Source organism: Scyliorhinus canicula, unplaced genomic scaffold (assembly GCF_902713615.1).
Source record: "Scyliorhinus canicula unplaced genomic scaffold, sScyCan1.1, whole genome shotgun sequence".
In the NCBI taxonomy this organism is placed as follows: Eukaryota; Metazoa; Chordata; class Chondrichthyes; order Carcharhiniformes; family Scyliorhinidae; genus Scyliorhinus; species Scyliorhinus canicula.
The window spans coordinates 362,616-382,162 of record NW_024055427.1 but is presented as its reverse complement, the minus strand read 5'-3'; the positions used below and the strand labels follow the sequence as shown (position 1 = coordinate 382,162).

Sequence of the window (19,547 nt, the reverse complement as noted above, 5' to 3'; positions counted from 1 at the left end):
TTCTTCAGCCGCCGCCACAGCCTCCACCATGGCGGAGGCGGAAGAGACCCCCCTACCGCGCATGTGCCGGGATGACGTCAGCAGCTACTGATGCTCTGGCGCACGTGCGGCCTGACGCCGGCCGGCGAAGGCCTTTTGGCCAGCTGTTCGCTCCGGCAGTCAGGGCGGAAAGGCCGTTCACGGCGGCCGGCGGGGAGCCAAAGGCCGCTCGCACCTGCCAGCGGAGCAGGAGCCACTCCGGTGCAGGGCTGAGCCCCTAAAGATGTGGAGAATTCCGCACCTTTTGGGGAGGCCCGAAGCCGGAGTCGTTGGCGCCACTCCGGTAAGCCGGGACCCCCTGCCCTGCCGGGTAGGGGAGAATACCACCCCTGGTGTTCTGGTCAAGGCTAATAAGTGAGTGCTGCTTTGCCTGTCTCTGAATTTACTCCATTCCTGTTCACTCCCCACTTATATAATACGCATTGACCATAATGACTGGGAAGAGTTTAGAACATAGAAAGGTACGGCACAGGACAGGCCCTTCATCCACGATATTGTGCCGACCATTTCTCCTAATCTAAGATCAACCTAACCTACACCCTTCAATTTACTGATGTCCATATGCCAAAAGTCCCGAATGACTCTGACTCCACCACCTCTGCTGGCAGTGCATTCCACGCAACCACAACTCTCGGTGTAAAGAACCTACATCTGACATCTCCCCCATACCTTCCTCCAATCACCTTAAAATTATGTCACCTCATAATAGCCATTTCCACCCTGGGGAAAGGTCTCTGGCTATCCATTTAATAGGGGCAGCACGGTGGCCTAGTGGTTAGCACAACCGCCTCACAGCGCTGAGGTCCCAGGTTCAATCCCGGCTCTGGGTCACTGTCCGTGTGGAGTTTGCAAATTCTCCCCGTGTCTGCGTGGGTTTCGCCCCCACAACCCAAAAATGTGCAGAGTAGGTGGATTGGCCACGCGAAATTGCCCCTTAATTGGAAAAAATAATTGGGTAATCTAAATTTATAAAAAAAAACAAGGATTTAATAAAGCTGCAGCAAAACATCACGGCTATTAAACTCAACCCCCCTGTTAATGAAAGCCAACACACTATATGCCTTCTTAACAACCCTATCAACCTGGATGGCAACTTTGAGGGATCTGTGTATGTGGACCCCAAGATCCCTCTGTTCATCCACACTTCCAAGAATTCTGCCTTTTAACGCTGTATTCAGCATTCAAATTCGACCTTCCAAAATGAATCATTTCACATTGATCTAGGTTGAACTCCACCTGCCACTTCTCAGCCCAGCTCTGCATCCTGTCAATGTCCTATTGTAACTTGCATCAGCCCCCAACACTATCTACATTCTACAACTTCCCCAACCATTGTGTCATCGACAAACGTACTAACCCGCCTTCCACTTCCTCATCCAAATCATTTATAAGAACAACAAAGGGCAGAGGTCCAAGAACAGATCCCTGCAAGACACCACTGGTCATCGACCACCAGGCAGAATACTTTCCATCCACTACCCGCTGTATTCTATTGGCCAGCCAATTCTGTATCCAGACAGCCAAATTTCCCTGTATCCCATGTCCCCTAACTTTCTGAATGAGCCTACCATGGGGAACATTATCAAATGTCTTACTGAAATCCATATACACCACATCCCTGCCCGACCTTCATCAATGTGTCTTGTCACATCATCAAAGAATTCAATGAGGCTTGTGATGCATGACTGACTACCTTTAATCAAACTATGATTTTCTAAGTAATCATAAATCCTACCTATCACAATCCTTTCCAATAATTTGCTCACCACAGATGTAAGACTGATGGGTCTGTAATTCCCAGGGATTTCCCTATTCCCTTTCTTGAACAAGGAAACAACATTTGCCTCCCTCCAAACATCTGGTGCTACTCCAGTGGAGAGCAAGGACACAACGATCATCGCCAATGGCACAGAAATCTCCTTCCTCACTTCCTGTAGTAACCTTGGTTATATCCCGTCAGGCCCAGGGGACTTATCTATCTTGATGCTTTTCAAAATTTCCAGCACATCCTCCTTAATGTCAACCTGTTCGAGTCTATCAACTTGGTTCACACTGCTCTCATGAGCAACAAGGTCCCTCTCTCCCGTGAATACTGAAGCAACATATTCATTTAGGGCCTCGCCCATCTCCTCACACTCGTGGCATGAGTTCTGTCCACTATCTCTGATCAGCCCTACTCTCAGGATATTGGTGCCCGAGATGAACATTTGAACTGTTTCGCACAGTCCTCATATTTCCACACGTTCTCTATGATGCCTGTGTCCTGTGTCTCTCCATGTTGGATGAGCAGTTGAAGCCTTGTCCACACAGGACACGTGTCTCTGTGTTGTGAATGGTGTGATGTCAGGCTGCGTAACTGGGTCCAGTTATTTCCACAGTCTGTTCACTGGATCAGACAGATGGGTGACTGCTAGGAAGGGCAGGCAGGCAGTGCAGGAATCCCCTATGGCTGTCCCCCTCTCTAACAGGTATACCGTTTTGGATACTGTTTGGAGGGATAGCCCAGTGGGGAAAGCAACAACAGCAGCCTGAACAGTGGCACCACAACTGGCTCTGTTGCTTAGCAGGGGAGGGCAAAGTGCAGGAGAACGATAGTTATAGGGGACTCGATAGGAAGGGGCACAAATAGGTGCTTCTGTGGACAGGAAAGAGACTCCAGGATGGTACTTTGCCTCTCTGGTGCCAGGGTCCAGGATGTCTCTGAACGAACACAGTACATCCTGAAGGGGGAGGGTGAACAGCCACTGGGATATCTTCTGGGACAGGTGTAACCTGTACAAGAAGGAAGTGTTGCATCTAAACTGGAGTGGCACCAATATCCTGGCTGCGAGGTTTGCTCGAGTCACTCGGGAGGATTTAAACTAGTATGGGGGTGGGAACGAGAGCGCAGAAGGTGTAATAACTGAAGGGGAATTGGAGAACAAAAATATGAGAACAACATCACCTTGTCTGCTCAAACATAGCGTTTTGAAGAGTATTTGTTTCAACGCCAGAAGTATAGCGGGGAGGCAGATGAACTTAGAGCACTTATTAGTACTTGGAATTACGATGTTGCGGCTATCACAGAAACATGTTTAAGTGAAGGGCCGGATTGGCAACTGAATGTTGGAGGATACAGATGCTTCAGGAGAGATAGAGAGGGATGTAAAAGGGGTGGGGGAGTAGCATTACTGGTTAAAGAGAATATTATAATATTATGACGGGAAATATACTGTAAATGTCAAAACTCAGAGGAATATAGAAAGTCAGAGTTCTCTGTGTTGCATGTGCACAGATCTTTGAAGTTGGCAGCACAAATAGACAAGTTACTCAAGAAAGCAGACGGATTGCTTGCCTTCATTGGACAGGGCATCAAGTATAAAAACTGGCAAGTCATGCTGCAGTTGCATAGAACCTTGGTAAGGCCACACTTGGAGTATTGTCCACAATTCTGGTTGCCAGAGTACCAGAAGAATGTGGAGGCTTTGGAGAGGTGCAGAGGAGGTTTACCAGGATGTTGCCTCATCTGGAGGGCGTTAGCTATGTGGAGAGGCTGAATAGACGCGGACTGTTTTCGTTAGAAAGACAGAGGTTGAGGGGTGACCTGAAAGAGGTCGACAAGATTATGAGGGGCATGGATAGAGTGGATGGGCAGGCACTCTTTCCCAGGGTGGAGGGATCAGTCACCAGGGGGCATAGGTCTCTGGGGCAAAGTTTAGAGGAGATGTGCGAGGCAGGCTTGTTTACGCAGTGGGTGGTGAGTGCCTGGAACGCATTCCCAGGGGAGGTTGTGGAAGCAGATACATTAATGGCGTTCAAAAGGCATCTTGACAAACACATGGATAGGATGGGTATAGAGGGATACAGCACAAGGAAGTGCTGAACGTTTTGGCAATGATTGGTATCATGACCAGTACAGGCTTGGAGGGCCGAATGGCCTGTTCCTGTGTTGTATTGTTCTTTGTTCAAAGACCCTGTTCAATGTGGGAGAAACAGTTCCCGTGTTTGGAATGTGGATGACGTTTTAGCCGATGGTCTGACCTTTCGAACAATATGTAGTCACGCTGGAAGAAACCTTGGAAATCTGGGTACTGTGGAATAGATTTAATCAGACCTGGAGATTCATCGACATGTTCACACTGAGGAGCGACCATTAATGTTCTCCGTGTGTGCGAAGGGATTCACTCAGTTCACCAACCTCACTTCATCATGGTCAATCTGTACTGGACCGTTACCGAGTGCAATGTATCTTTCCTGAGGTTTGGTGGCCAGTACGGAACACAGTTCATGCAGCAAGTGAGGAAAAGACAGCAGGAATTTATCTAATCTGTGAGTTACAAGGACACATTCTTGGTTCACAGCAGTTACGTTTCTTCAGTAATTTCTTCATTTTCCCTAAACTACCCTGCCTGTTAATTCTATTATTTCTGATAATTCCACTACTGTAGCGAAAATATCACGCATTAGAATTTAATCTGTTCCATTATTCACTCTGGTTTAAGTTTATGTTGAGGTTAATAACAGACAAAATCTGTCCCTCTCCCCGATCCGATTAGAGTTTCCAATGAGTGGATTCTGTGGAATGGAATGTCTTATCAACGTTTCCACGGTGACCTGTCTGCAGTGAAGGAATGTCTTATCAGCGTTTCCATGGTGACCTGTCTGCAGGTTAGGAATGTCTGATCAGCGTTTCCACGGTGACCTGTTTGCAGTGAAGGAATGTCTTATCAGCGTTTCCATGGTGACCTGTCTGCAATGATGCGCCTGTTTGAGTTTCTAACTCAGACTAAACTTCTCTCTCCCATAACACACATTATATCAGACATTAGATGTCAATGTATTTCAGCCATGTTTTGTTAATATCTCCAAAACCCTAAAAAGAGTTCAGATACACAAATGTTTAAATGTGGGAGGACAAGTTGATAAAGTGTTTCAAATACACATGGGATCCAAGGTTTTAGAGTACAAAATGACAGATGTCATGTAAACCTGGTACAAATCATTGGTTAGGCTGCAGTTGGAATATTAGATCAGGTTTTGGGGATATTACACCAGGAAGGATGTCAAGGCCATGGAGAGGGTGTAGAAGAGATTCACTGAGATGATCCCAGGGAAGAGAGGATTTAGTTACCAGGACAGATTAGAGAAACTGGGGCTCTGGTCATTCAAACAGAGGCTGACTGGAGATCAAAGGGAGGGGGGTTTGATTCCGGCCTCGGGTGACTCTGTAGGGTTTGCACTTCCTCCCCGTGTCTGCGTGGGTTCCTTCTGGGTGCTCCAATTTCCTCCCTCAGTCCAAAGATGCACAGGTTAGGTGGATTGGCCATAATAAGAGACTTCCCCTGAGTGTCCAAAGGTTAGGTGGGGTTCTGGGGATAGGGTGGAGGAGTGGTCCTGAGTGGGGTGCCATATTGGAGGGTCAGTGCAGACCGATGGGCTGAATGGCCTCCTTCTGCATTGTAGAGATTCTATGGAACAGAAAAAGACACATGAAATATCAAGCAGACTACAACAATGTTCAGGATTGTCACTGCCCCTCTGGGCCTGCAAAGGGGGGGGGGGGGGGGTGGGGGGGGGAGACAGGGGGGGGGGGGGAGACAGGGGGGGGGGGAGAGACCGGGGGGGGAGGGGGGGGGGGGGGGAGACAGTGGGGGGACCGGTGATGGTTTCTCTTATCTCTGAATGAAATTTTATTTTTAAAGTGAAGGGTGTCTGTACTGGAGAATCTGAGTACTAAGTGCCAGCTTGAACCATTCTCCAATCAGTTACAGCACAGCTCCCTCTACGTTGCCCCATGAAACACTCCCAAGGCTGATACAAAATGGTGTTAGATACAGAGTAAATCTCCCTCGATGATGTCCCCATCAAAACACTCCCATGATCGGTATAGCACAAGGTTGGGTACAATGTAAATGGTCCTCTGCATTGTCCCCATCAAACAGTCCCAGGACAGGTACAGCATACCTTCTGGAAATCCAGATAAAGCACATCTACAGGTTCCCCTTGTTACTTCCTCAAACATCTTGCTAAATTAGTCAATCAAGATTGATTCCCTGAACCCCATTTTCAAACACTGTGTCAAAAGAAAATTCAAATCTCCTCTACCCCTCTGGCTCCTTTGCCAATTACATTCGACGGACTCACTTTCTGTTAAAGAGCCTGTCAACCCCTCTCACCCACTTTCCCAAAAGTGAACAATTTTAATCAGGAAAAGTCCAACAAATTCAAATATTTTCTGTTTAAAAGTTTATTGATGAAATAGAACATGGTTAAAAAAGCTGACGGAAAATTACTTGAGGATCAAAGACAATCAGAGTAACAGGATGTTCACAATGTTCTGGACCCAAATAGTTCCCTTCAGCTACTCTGTACCCTGTCCCCGTGACTCCCCGCTTTGGACACGGGGGCACTGAACCCTGGGGTCACGTCACTATCAGTCCCGGTCACCCTCTCCCAAAAAGGTCAGCAACTTCTTAGAAAAAATCAAACTCCCAGTCAACAAATTAAAGGATCACACGATGGGACTTCAGGTTTTATGAGTTTTAATACAACAAACAAACAAACTAGAAGCTACTTTCAGTCAGAATCCTACACATTAAACTATAAACTAGAACCTTGCCCTTTTTCACAATCTAGAAATACACTCCACGATTATAGTTACTCTGCCTTATAAATCGAAACTTAATTGTCTCAGAACCTGTCCAAAGTGATGATTCATTCCCGAGGTTCATTTACTTCAGTTCTTCAACCAAGACACCGAGGAAAAAAAGGGAGAATAGAATAGAATGTGAACTAGCAAAATACATAAAAATGGAGTGTAAAAGTTTCTGTGGCTACGTAAAAAGGACATACTGGTGCTGGAGTGTGTGCAGAGGAGATCCATTACGTTAATCCCAGAGCTAAAGGGGTTGGATTATGGGGAGAGGTTGAGTAGACTGGGACTGTACTCGTTGGAATTTAGAAGGGTGAGGGGGGATCTTATAGAAACATTTAAAATTATGAAGGGAATAGATAGGATAGATGCGTGCAGGTTGTTTCCACTGGTGGGTGAAAGAAGAACTAGGGGACATAGCCTCAAAATAAAGGGAAGTAGATTTAGGACTGAGTTTAGGAGGAACCTCTTCACCCAAAGGGTTGTGAATCTATAGAATTCCTTGCCCAGTGAAGCAGTTGAGGCTCCTCCATTACATGTTTTTAAGGTAAAGATAGATAGTTTTTTGAAGAATAAAGGGATTAAGGGTTATGGTGTTCGGGCCGGAAAGTTGAGCTCAGTCCACAAAAGATCAGCCATGATCTAATTGAATGGCGGACCAGGCTCGAGGGGCCAGATGGCCTACTCCTGCTCCTAGTTCTTATGTTCTTATGTTTGGCTCAAAGGTTTGCCCATTCCAGATAGAGTCAGGAGAATTTAGAATGAGGAATAGAGATCTCGACAGCCACCTCATTCAACACTCTGGGATGTAGACCATCAGCTTTTGGGGATTTATTCACTTCCAACCCCATTAATTTCTCCAGTGCTACTTTTTCACCACTACTAATCTCTGCCAGTCCCTTCGTTCTCTGGTGTTTTGGGGACAATTTCTGTATCTTCCTCTGTGAAGACAGACACACGTTGTTTATTTTCTCTGCCATTTCCTTACTCCCCATTATAAACTGTCCTGTCTCTGCCTGGAATGGACCCACATTAGTCTTTGCTAATCTTTTCCTTTTCACATTCATGTAGAAGCTTTTCCAGTTGGTTTTTATGTTTCTCACCAGTTTGCTCTAATCAGTTTCTTGGTCCTCCTTTGCTGAATTCTAATGGATCTCATGGAATCTTTAACTTTTCTTGTTCGCCACGATTACATTACTTTTCCTGTTAGGTGTTTGATCCTTAAAGGAATCTATATTTGTTGTATATATGTGAAATACAAATTGCAAAAATCCCAGAGGACCATAGGCTGCTCTCCCCTTTGGCAGAGAGAGAGCTGACTGGAGGTAATTTAACCCGAGGGTCAGCACACCTCAAGCGACGGGCCTGGTTGAGAAGGGGGGGCATACATGAATAAACTCAGCCAGTACGGGAGTTGAATCCTCACTGTTGGCCTTGCTCTGCATCACCAACCAGTTGTCCAGCCAACTGAGCTAACCATCCCCTGATAAATTAGGTATTCCCTGTACCAATCAGTTTCCCAGTCCACCTCAGACAACTTGCCCCTCATAACCTGATAGTTTCCTTCTGTGAGGAACACCCAGATAAACAAAAGAACCATGTAACCACCAGGGCCCATCTCCATGGCAATGTGGCACGCTTTGGAGGGTTTGAAACAGAAATGGAAAGAACATATCTTCACATTTGCAAACACCCTTCCACTCTTGTGATCCTTGTGCAATTTGAAGCCAGGTATCAGCAACAAGGCTCAAAGAGCATCAGCCCACTGGAGGCAAAGTGGTGAGACCGGCCAGTCCAGCAGAAAGAAACCCTCCGACCATCCCCACTGACCACCTGTCAGAATGAACAAAATGCAGCCCTGGGTGTAGAGCGGAAACAATAACAGCAGAATCCAACCCCTGTAATCATTTGTGAAATTGTTGGTGTCACAGAAGGTCCAATGAAACATGTAATCCCATCTCACATGGAGAGGTGGACGGCGTCTCCCCAGTGTGAACTCGCTGGTGTCTCCGCAGGTTGGATAACTGAGTAAATACTTTCCCACACCGAGAGCAGGTGAATGGCCTTTCCCCAGTGTGAACTCGTTGGTGTGTCTGCAGGTGAGATAACTGAGTGAATCCCTTCCCACACGGAGAGCAGGTGAACGGCCTCTCCCCAGTGTGAACTCGCTGGTGTATCTGCAGGTTGGATAACTGAGTAAATCCTCTCCCACACTGAGAGCAGGTGAGTGGCCTCTCCCCAGTGTGAACTCGCTGGTGAATCCGCAGGTGAGATAACCGAATGAATCCCTTCCCACACTGAGAGCAGGTGAATGGCCTCTCCCCAGTGTGAACACGCTGGTGTGTACGCAGGGTGGTTAACCGAGTGAATCCCTTCCCACATTGAGAACAGGTGAATGGCCTCTCCCCAGTGTGAACTCGCTGATGTTTCTGCAGGGTGGATGAATCACTGAAACCCTTCTTACACTGAGTGCAGGTGAATGGCCTCTCCCCAGTGTGAATTCGCTGGTGAATCCGCAGATGAGATAACCGAGTGAATCCCTTCCCACATTGAGAGCAGGTGAGTGGCCTCTCCCCAGTGTGAACTCGCTGATGTTTCCGCAGGGTGGATGAATCAATAAATCCCTTCCCACACTGAAAGCAGGTGAATGGCCTTTCCCCAGTGTGAACACGTTTGTGTCCCCGCAGGGTGGATAAGTGTGCAAATCCTTTCCCACACTGAGAGCAGGTGAATGGCCTCTCCCCAGTGTGAACTCGCTGGTGTGACTGCAGGGTGGATAGCCGAGTGAATCCCTTCAAACACTGAGAGCAGGTGAATGGTTTCTCCCCAGTGTGAACTCGCTGATGTATCTGCAAGGTGGTTGAATCACTGAATCGCTTCTCACACTGAGAGCAGGTGAATGGCCTCTCCCCTGTGTGAACTCGCTGGTGTGTCTGCAGATTGAATAACTGAGTGAATCCCTTCCCGCACTTGTAGCAGGTGAACGGCCTGTCCCCAGTGTGACTGCGTCGATGAATCTCCAGCTTAGATGGGAATCTAAATCCCTTCCCACAGTCCTCACATTTCCATGGTTTCTCCATGTTGTGTGTCTCCAGGTTGTACAATCAGTTGAAGCCTTGTCCGCAGATACAACACGAGTATGGTCTCTCCCAGCTGTGAATGTTGTTATGTTTTTCAGGCTGTGTAACTGGTTAAAGCTCTTTCCACAGTCAGTTCACAGGAACACTCACTCGGGTGTCTGTTGTGTGGGTCTTGGTGCTTTTCCAGTCACACTGATGGTTGAAATCTTTAGCTGACAGTTCGGAAAAAGGTTTCACCTTCTAGATTCAATGGTTGGAGATATTCAGGTTCCAAGGAATCGAGTAACTGTCAGATTGAGACGTGACGATTGAGATTTCTGTCTGTAATTCTTCCTCATCTAATACCTGTAAAAACAATTTACAAAATTCATCACTGTCAGTACAGGATAGAAACTCATAACAGACAATTCTAGTTTCTATGTGACATTTTTTCCTCTCCCTTATTCCCTGAAAGCTGTAAATCTCCATCCCACACACTCTCCCTCCATTCTCATTCTGGTGTATCGCAGTTGAGTAGCACAGTGGTTAGCACTGTTGCTTCACAATTCTAGGGTCCCAGGTTTGATTCCCGGCTTGGGTCACTGTCTGTGCGGAGTCTGCACAGGTCCCCATGTCTGCGCGGGTTTCCTCCGGTTTCCTCCCACAGTCCGAGGACATGCAGGTTAGGTGGATTGGCCATGCTAAATTGCCCCTTAATTGGACAAAATGAATTGGGCACTCTAAATTTATTTTAAAAAAGAAAAAAAAGTCTCGATGAACCAGAGGAGAGAATCCTGAACGTTCAGCAAGATGCCTCCGTCGAAATTTAATCCTTTGAAAACCAGCCGAGTGGCTGGCGGAGGTACTGGAGGATTTGGAGAACCGAGGGTCAGAGAAAGAACATCTGAGTCATTGGCCTGTCAGAAGGTGCGGAGGTAAGGCTCCCATTAGGGTCTTTGAGGACCGGCTGCCATGCTGGGCGCCATGGTAGCACAATGGCTAGCACTGTTGCTTCACAGCATCAGGGACCCCGGTTCAATTCCCAGCTTGGGTCACTGTCTGTGCAGAGTCTGTATGTTCTCCCTGTGTCTATGTGGGTTTCCTCCGGGTGTTCCGGTTTCCTCCAACAAGTCCCAAACAAAGACGTGTTTGTTAGGTGAATTGGACATTCTGAATTCTCCCTCTGTCTACCTAAACAGGCGCCGGAATGTGGCGACTAGGGGATTTTCACAGTAACTTCATTGCAGTGTTAATGTAAGCCCCCTTGTGAGACTAATAAATGTATAATGAATGGGCCAAAGGCTCTCTTTCCGTGCTGTAAAATTCTACGACTCTAAAGATAGAGGTGGTATAGGGAGGGAGGGAATGACTTAATAGAGAAACTGCCAAAACCAGAACATTCACCAGCTCTAAGGACACACCTTAGCTGCCTTTCCAATCTGAAAGCAGCCTGAGCTGGATTTACATTCCCCTTAATTCATCATTGCTGGGTGATAATCCTGTACTTCTTTACCTCACACCACTGTGACAGCACCTTCACTACACTGACTGCAGCAACTGACCAAACATCACCTTCCCAGTTATTCCTGAACCTGGCCCCTTGCCTGAGGTGTGGTGATCCTCAGGTCACATCACCGCCGGTCAGCTCTCTGTCCCAGGACCAGGCCCTGCTTCACAGCCACCATCTTGGGGAAGCAGAGCGCATGCGCTGGCGTCTTGGTGACGCAACACCTGGTGGGCGGGACCTGAAGGTTTCTGTTCCCAGCCGGGTCCTAGTGCCCCCGAACAATATATTGTAACAGGTTGTTTAAATGTTTCACCCACCCCCAGGCTGAAGCTGATGTTTGCAGGCTGGAGGTGCCTCTGGATTACGTAGACATTCAGTGTGAGAGGCTGCAGCTTCTATATAGCTACCTGAAGGGGGGTTTTCAAAGGTTGATTACATTTCGTGGTCATTTTCAGTTCATTATCAGGATGTTTGCGTGATATTTTCTTACCCTCAGTGTTTTTTCTTTATTTAAAATACATTTCAGCCGCAAGCTTAATGGTGATTTTTAACGGATGGAAGGTTATTTATTATCACACCCTTTCCCTGGATATTTGAACATCTCAGTCTCTCGTCTCTTTCACACTCACTGACACATACACAGGAATTAGGTAAAGGTCAAGTTGAAGCTATAATGATGAAAATGAATGTCGACTGCAATCTTTACATCGCTGCAGGCCTGTTGTCTTCTTGTTTAGCTGATCCTTTAGTTGGAGTGAAGCATTTTTAGAAACAAATAATTCTCATGAGGCTCTGAAGCTTCTTGTAGATGAATAGCCAGGAGGTTGGTTCTCAGGTGGGCTTGGAAGCTGGAATAAGTTCAGTCCTGTGGCTGCACTGGGAGACATTCAGCTCTGCTGGTTCAGCTGGTTCCTGGTGCTTCAGATGCTTCTCACACACACATTTGCTTTGGTTAGTGTTTATTATACTTCTTCCCTGACAATTAACTGTAGGGTTAAAACTCTGAGACCCAGAACACCCCGATACAATAGCAGTTTACGATGCTCACTCACGCTTATCTCTGTCCCAATTCGAACTCATTCTCCTGTGTTCAATACGGCACTTGGAGATCAACAGTCCTGAGATTTCATATTCCTCAAATGCTGGTTCATCCGGACACAAGGAGACATTTAAACTTCACAGGTGGCGGCAACGTTTCCTTATTCAGGTCCATGTTTAAATAAATATTGGTCACAGAATCGAATATTACCCGCAGTTTAATGTCCATAATAACCTGTTAAGTTGCAGCCACCTTGACAGAGTTTGTGGATCTTACAGTCTATCACATCTGGTATCCTTGTGCTGAACGTGACAAACTGAATCTACGCTTGGGTCTTATTAAAACAGTACATTGTAGCTGGATGAGGACCTTGGAGTGGGGGGGGGGGGGTTACTCTGGCTGCCGACTTCTGTTCTGTGGTCTTGTCTATTCCCAGTGGCCCTACAGAGGCAGCATGCGGTATCCACCGGAATGTTTGACACCTTCCACACCCAGTGGATACCTCAGCGGACAGAGTGTTTCAGAGACACTGGGAACAGTATTCTGGTTCAGTTAGGAAGGTTCCCTACACTTTTGTTGGGGCTTCTAGCTGATTTTGGTCTTCTATTTTGGCTGGACCACATGCTTGGGGAAAGCAAGAGAGGAAAGAAGGTTTGATAGAAACTAGAATGATCTGTTGTGAATTTCTATCCTATTCTTACAGTGATCATTGTTGTAAACTTCTTTTTCAGGCATTAGAACGGGAGGATTGGCAGCTGAGCAACTCGAACCAAATATAACATCAAGATCTGGGCAGCACGGTAGCATGGTGGTTAGCATAACTGCTTCACAGCTCCAGGGTCCCAGGTTCGATTCCCGGCTGGGTCACTGTCTGTGTGGAGTCTGCACGTCCTCCCCGTGTGTGCATGAGTTTCGTCCAGGTGCTCCGGTTTCCTCCCACAGTCCAAAGATGTGCAGGTTAGGTGGATTGGCCATGCTAAATTGCCCGTAGTGTCCTAAAAAGTAAGGTTAAGGGGGGGGGGGGGGGGTTGTTGGGTTACGGGTGTGGGGTGGATGTGTGGGTTTGAGTAGGGTGATCATTGCTCGGCACAACATCGAGGGCTGAGGGGCCTGTTCTGTGCTGTACTGTTCTATGTTCTATCTGACAGTCACGCAATTCATTAGGATCTAAATATCACAAACTGTCAATGTGCTTGTCTGTTCTGACTGTGGGAAGAGATTTCAAACATCAGTGTGACTGGAAAAGCCCCGAGACCCACACACACACCTGAGTGAAAGTGTTCCAGTGAACTGACTGTGGAAAGAGCTTCATCCAGTTACACAGCCTGAAAAATCATCTTGTTTCCTCTTGTGGGAGAGTTCACAAGTCTAGGTCTAGGACCAGAGGCATAATCTCAGAGGAAGGGGTCTCAAATTTAGAACCGAGATGAGGAGACATTTCTTCCATCAGAGGGAACAGAATCTGTGGAATTCTTTAGCTGGGCAATCCTTCTTTATCTGGGAATCAAACTGTTGTCTAATTGTCCCAGCATTTACCAGGCTCCCGTGAAGTACTCCAGCTGCTATTTTAATGCAGACTTCAACAATCTATTTTCAGTCGGTTTCTATTCAATTATTTCATTGTGACTGTCACATAACCACATTTGCAGTCTGGAAACTTTAACCAGCTGTTTTACATTCAATCAGGAACATCATAGTTTTACACCAATCTCTGATTTTACAGCACGTTCCCATCATTCACCATTGTTCTTCCTGACTCTAAACACAGTTGTAAAGGAGCTTCTGTTCCATGCCCAGGAACTCTGAACCATGGAAGAGAACAGCTGGGATATATTCTACTCACACCTCAGGATTAACCCACACGAGGACTTTGCTGACAGTGAAGAGAGATGAGATAGACCAAAGTGTTGTTTGTAAAAGTAAAGTAAATCGCTTATTGTCACGAGTAGGCTTCAAATGAAGTTACTGTGAAAAGCCCCTAGTTGCCACATTCCGGCACCTGTTCAGGGAGGCTGTTGCGGGAATCGAACCGTGGCTTGCTTGCCTTGGTCTGCTTTCAAAGCCAGCGATTAGCCCTGTGAGCTAAACAGCCCCTCTCAGTGTGACCCTGAAGGACTGTGTCCAGGCTGAAGTTCTGTTCCTGCCGTATGATTCTCCCCAGATTGTCCTTTCTGAGCTACAGACAGGTGATGTTAAACACAAGTGGAAAAGACAAAAACCTGCAACGTTTCAAACCAAGCTGATTTATTTCACATTTATTCAAAATATTAAACCTCATCAACAGATGAAAACAGTCACAGTGAAACTGATTCACTGCTGAACATGATTAACAGCATCAATAAAGGTAGAATCCAAAATTTGTAGTCACTTGTGAACTCGCTGGTGTGTCAGCAAGTGGGATGACTGAGTAAATCCCTTTCCACAGACATTACAGGTGAATGGCCTCTCCCCAGTGTGAATGCGATGATGTTTCAGAAGATAAGATAAATGAGAAAATTCCTTCCCACATATGGAGCAAGTGAACGGCCTCTCCCCACTGTAAACTCTCTGGTGTGTCAGCAGGTTGGATGGCTGACTGAATCCCTTCTCACACACAGAGCAGGTGAATGGCCTCTCCCCAGTGTGAACTCGCTGGTGATTCAATAGGTTGGATGAACGAGTGAATCCCTTCCCACACACTGAGCAAGTGAACGGTCTCTGCTCACTGTGAACCTGCTGATGTGTCAGAAGGTTGTATGAACGTGTGAATCCCTTCCCACATTCAGAGCAGGTGAACGGTCTATCCCCTGTATGAAGTTGCTGGTGTATCAGAAGGTTGGATGAATTAATGAATCCTTTCCCACAGTCAGAGCAGGTGAATGGCCTATCCCCAGTGTGAATTCTCTGGTGGTTCAGTAGGGCAGATGGACGGCTGAATCCTTTCCCACACACAGAGCAGGTGAATGGTCTCTCCCTAGTGTGAGCATATTGGTGTGTTAGTAAATCCTTTTTGTTTTTAAAGCTCTTCTCACAGTCAGGACAATTAAAAAATTTGTTATCAGAGTGAACAGGTTGATGTGTCTGCAGGTGGGATGACTGAATGAATCCTTTCCCACACAGGGAGCAGGAGAACGGTCTCTCTCCAGTGTGAATAAGTTGATGTGTCAGCAGATCCTTTTTACATTTAAAACTCTTTTCACAGTCAGGACATATAAATGGTCTCTTATCAATGTGAACAAGCTGATGAGTCACAATGTGGGATGACCGAGTGAATCCCTTCCCACAAACAGGGCAAGTGAATGGCCTCTCCTCAGTGTGAACTCGTTGATGTGTCAGAAGGTTGTATGAATGGGTGAATCCCTTCCCACAAATGGAGCAGATGAACGGTCTCTCCCCAGTGTGACTGCGACGATGAACTTCCCGTTGTGATGGGTAACCGAATCCCTTCCCAGTCCGCACATTTCCACAGTTTCTCCATGGTGAGGGGTCTTTATGTCTCTCCTGGTTGAAGCTTTGTCCACACACAAATAAGCGTTTAATTTCTCCCTGCAGTGAATGATGTGATACTCTTTTTGAGGCTGTGTAACTGGTTAAAACTCTCTCCACAGTCAGTGGACTGGAAAACTCTCAATGGGGGTGGGTCTCGGTGCTTTTGCAGTCACACTGCTGAAACAGAACAAACCCTTCTCCTTCCAAATTCAAAGATTGAAGATATTGAGCTCTTAATGAATTGAGTGGTTGTCAGATTTCGATATGATGTTTGGTTTGAGTTTTCTGTTGGCCAATCCTCCACTTCCAATATCCTGTAAAAGGAGTTTACAAAAGCCATCACTGTCAGTGGAGCATATAAATTCTGAACAGACAATTCTAGTTTCTCTGGAACATTTTTCCCTCTCTTGTTCCCCCAAAGCTGTAAATCCCCGTCCCACAAACTCTCCCTCCTCCCTGGGCTGAAATCCAAACCCATCTCACCATCTGCACCATTTCTTTCCTCCACTCCCAGTTTTCTCCCTCCCTCTCCTCTGCCTGAGTTCAGTTCTCCAGCTCCTGTCTGCAGACTGACAATAAAACCAAATGGATCTTATTGGGGGGTTTGGGTTCTCACCATTGTCCCCGCTCGCGGCGGCTCTCATTCAGCCTCTGGGAGCCGCACTCACTCTCACTGCGGCTGCGCTCAGCCCGGAGCAGCAACGCGCATGCTCCACACAGAGAGGCCACTTCCGGGGACGGGGCAACTTGCGCCTGCGCGTTCCGACTCCTGAGCATTCCGACTCCTGAGATGGAGATAGGGCGCATTCGGCCTCGCCGGGCATTCCGGGTAGCCTTATCTGCCATTATTCCATTTTATTTCTCAGGGTGATAAATTGGTTCCGGCACTTTTGATGACGTTCGTTGTTTGTACCGAATGTGCCAGCCGCATCGGTGATTTTCTCTCTGATCGGCCCCTGTTAACGGCTGTCATCTGTTTCGGTGGCGATATGCAGCAGGGCGCCTGCGCGGCCGCCATCTTTCCCAGCGGAAATGTGCAGCAGGGCGCATGCGCGGGCATCCAGGAACCGGAAGCCGGAAGAGAGAATCTTGTGAATTTCTTTCCTGGACAGAGAATGAAATTCTTTTGGAAACTCATTTAGAAAGAGGAGGATTTGCCAACGGGAACTTCAAACCAAACATCACATCACATCATCCTCTGACTGAGTTACTCGATTCATCAGGAGCTGAATATCATTGGGAGGTAAAATGGTTTGTCTGTTCTGTCTGAGGACAAAGAGTTCAGATATCAGAGTGACTGGGAAAATTTAAATGACCATTCCGGGTTAAATTTGAGACTAATTACACTGATCACATTGGGGAAGTTAAATAATTTGCTGTTGTACTCATTTGTATGCAGGTAAATTTGGAAATGTCCGCATTAGGGGCTGGTTTAGCTCACAGGGCTAATTGCTGGCTTTTAAAGCAGACCAAGCAGGCCAGCAGCACGGTTCGATTCCCGTACCAGCCTCCCCGGACAGGCGCCGGAATGTGGCTTTTCACAGTAACTTCATTGAAGTCTACTCGTGACAATAAGCGATTTTCATTTCATTCATTCATTAGCATACTTGGCAGCTAAACTGGGCAAACTGTTGACCTTGTTAGTAGTGAGAGTTACTATCCGGGTTTTTATTGAAGTTTGTTGTTCCTGTTGCATTTCATTTAGCTCACCGTGGCTGCAAAGTAGGTATTCAGCCTCATCTCAATTTCCAGATTGTGGTCTGTAGCTTTTTAAGTTACATCAATTAAAATATCTATCGAAATACTTTACAAATGTTCTGAGGGTTTCTGTCAGCATGTCACAGATCCTGGCCACCCTCTAAACCACCTAGTCCTTCCCTAAATCTCTGCCCCCTTTTATATGTATCCCTCAACCAAAGGGAATAGGACCTTCCTATCCAATCTATATAGATCACTCAGAATTTAAAAAATACATACATTTATATCTTTTTCCAATTAAGGGGCAATTTAGTTTTGCCAAGCCACCTGACCTACACATATTTGGGTTGTGGGGGTTAGGGTTGGGGCACACAGATAATGGGAGAATGTGCAAACTCCTTACAGACTGTGACCTGGCGCCAGGATTGTACCTGGGTCCCCAGCATGCAGGCACACAGCCACTGTGCCACCGTGATCCCCCAGAATTTTATACATTTAGAATAATCTTAATTATTGTCACAAGTAGGCTTACATTAACACTGCAATGAAGTTACTGTGAAAATCCCCTAGTCACCACACTTTGGCACCTATTCGGGTACACAGAGGGAGAATTCAGATTTCCAATTCACCTAACAAGCATGTCTTTCAGGACTTGTCGGAGGAAACAGACACTGGGAGAACATATAGACTGCGCAGACAGTGTCCCCAGTGGGAATTGAACCCAGCACCCTGGCGCAACAGTGCTACCATAAACAGTTCAGCTCAACTCAATATTCTCAGATTAAAGAAACTGAAGCGCCCAATGTGGGTCTTGAACCCTCGGCCCTGGGATTAAGAGTCCCATGCTCTACCGACTGAGCTAGCTGGGCTGCTTTTCAAAATTTAATTTTGGTCTCCCCTCAGTCTTTTCTGTTCCAAAGAAAACAGCTCCAGTTTATCCAAACTTTCCTCAGAGCAAACATTGTCAATTTCTGGCTGATGTTCTTAAATCCCCTCTGTGCTCTCTCTGGTGCAATCTTCCTGTGCACAGGAATCTAGCTCTGGCCTACCTAGTCCTGTCCTGCCATTTATCATGTAATCCTTTGCCTTGTTTTCCCTGTAGCTTTCTTCCTTATTCCTCAAGTGTTCAATCATTTTTGTGTCACAGGTAAACTTCTTCTTCATGTTCCTACATTTAATTTCAAATCAATGATGTAAACCAGGAGTGAAGGGCCCAGTACCGATTCCTTGGAAACCGGCACTGGAAACAGCCCTTTGATTTTCTCTGTTCTTTATGGCATGCGAGTGTCACGGGCAAACCAGCTTGGTTGCCCATTCCTAATTGTCTTTAAACTGAGTGGCTTACTAGGCAATTCAAAATTAACGACATTTCAGTGAGTTGGCCAGATCAGGTAATGCTGGTGCAGACTTGATGGGCCGAATGGTCTGCTTCAGCGCTGTAGATTCTATGATTAATTCTGACCATGGGTCACTGTCTCTGTTGAGTTTTCCTGCATCTGCGTAGATTTCCTTCGCGGGTGCTCTGGTATCCTCCCACAGTCCAAAAATGTGCAGATTAGGTGGATTGGCTGTGCTAAATTGTCCCCGGGAGGTGTTACGGGGATAGGGTGGGGAATTCGCCAAGGTAGGGTGCTCTTTCAGAGGGTTGCTACAGACTTCATGGGTCAAATGGCCTCCTTCTGCACTGATGGGATTCTATGATTCTACATTGGATGCAATGATGTGTTCACTCACACACACTGCAGCCTGACTCTTGTTGGAGCAGACACTGTGTTTGTTACTCTCAAAGTGAGTGAATCCTTTGTTGTTTCCCCTCTGGGCCCCATCTCCACTATTATTGTCTGATTGTCCCACTGAGACTCTCACTGTTATTATTGGACAATCAGCGAGTCAGCCTGAGCCTGTGGCCGCTCTCACCATCTGGAAGCGTCACAATGCCCGGGTGATTGACGGCAGCTCCCGACCAATAGGAAGAGGAGGGGCGGGATTAGAGGACAGACCAGGAGCAGCTAGACCTCCAACCAATCGGAATGAATGAGGGGCGGGGCCGACTGTGATTGAAGCATGCGCAGTGTGGGTAATGGCAATGGAGAAGAGCGTCTTGTT

At 46.8% G+C, this 19,547-nt stretch overlaps 2 protein-coding genes and 1 non-coding gene across 4 annotated transcripts; all 3 read right to left on the bottom strand.

Moving 5' to 3' along the window:
- Positions 1 to 7,730: 7,730 nt before the first annotated feature.
- Positions 7,731 to 11,416, bottom strand: LOC119959322 (zinc finger protein 239-like). Of its 2 annotated transcripts, none has more exons than XM_038787636.1 (2): positions 11,243 to 11,416; positions 7,731 to 10,095 (listed from the first exon to the last, which is right to left on the bottom strand). In XM_038787636.1, the coding sequence occupies exon 2, from the start codon at positions 9,748 to 9,750 to the stop codon at positions 8,596 to 8,598; it is 1,155 nt and encodes a 384-aa protein (XP_038643564.1). In that variant the 5' UTR covers positions 9,751 to 10,095; positions 11,243 to 11,416; the 3' UTR covers positions 7,731 to 8,595. The 2 variants fall into 2 exon arrangements, with proteins under 2 accessions (XP_038643564.1, XP_038643565.1); XM_038787637.1 differs by having other exon boundaries at positions 11,302 to 11,416.
- A 2,576-nt stretch (positions 11,417 to 13,992) lies between these two features.
- LOC119959316 (gastrula zinc finger protein XlCGF52.1-like) lies at positions 13,993 to 16,520 on the bottom strand. The gene is made up of 3 exons (XM_038787626.1): positions 16,412 to 16,520; positions 14,857 to 15,880; positions 13,993 to 14,077 (listed from the first exon to the last, which is right to left on the bottom strand). Exons 1-3 carry the CDS (start codon positions 16,518 to 16,520, stop codon positions 13,993 to 13,995), a joined length of 1,218 nt encoding a protein of 405 aa, XP_038643554.1.
- A 1,717-nt stretch (positions 16,521 to 18,237) lies between these two features.
- Positions 18,238 to 18,310, bottom strand: trnak-cuu. Its single transcript has one exon. It is a non-coding gene; the product is annotated as a tRNA-Lys (tRNA).
- Positions 18,311 to 19,547: the final 1,237 nt, after the last annotated feature.

Coding starts and splice junctions, on each gene's coding strand:
- LOC119959316 (XM_038787626.1), bottom strand. CDS start 16,520: ATGCTCAGGAGTCGGAACGCGCAGGCGCAAGTTGCCCCGTCCCCGGAA. Junction 15,881..16,411: donor TGAGCGCAGCCGCAGTGAGA/GTGAGTGCGGCT, acceptor ACCCCCATTGAG/AGTTTTCCAGTCCACTGACT. Junction 14,078..14,856: donor TGCTCTGTGTGTGAGAAGGG/ATTCAGTCAGCC, acceptor TCCATGGTTCAG/AGTTCCTGGGCATGGAACAG.
- LOC119959322 (XM_038787636.1), bottom strand. CDS start 9,750: ATGGAGAAACCATGGAAATGTGAGGACTGTGGGAAGGGATTTAGATTC.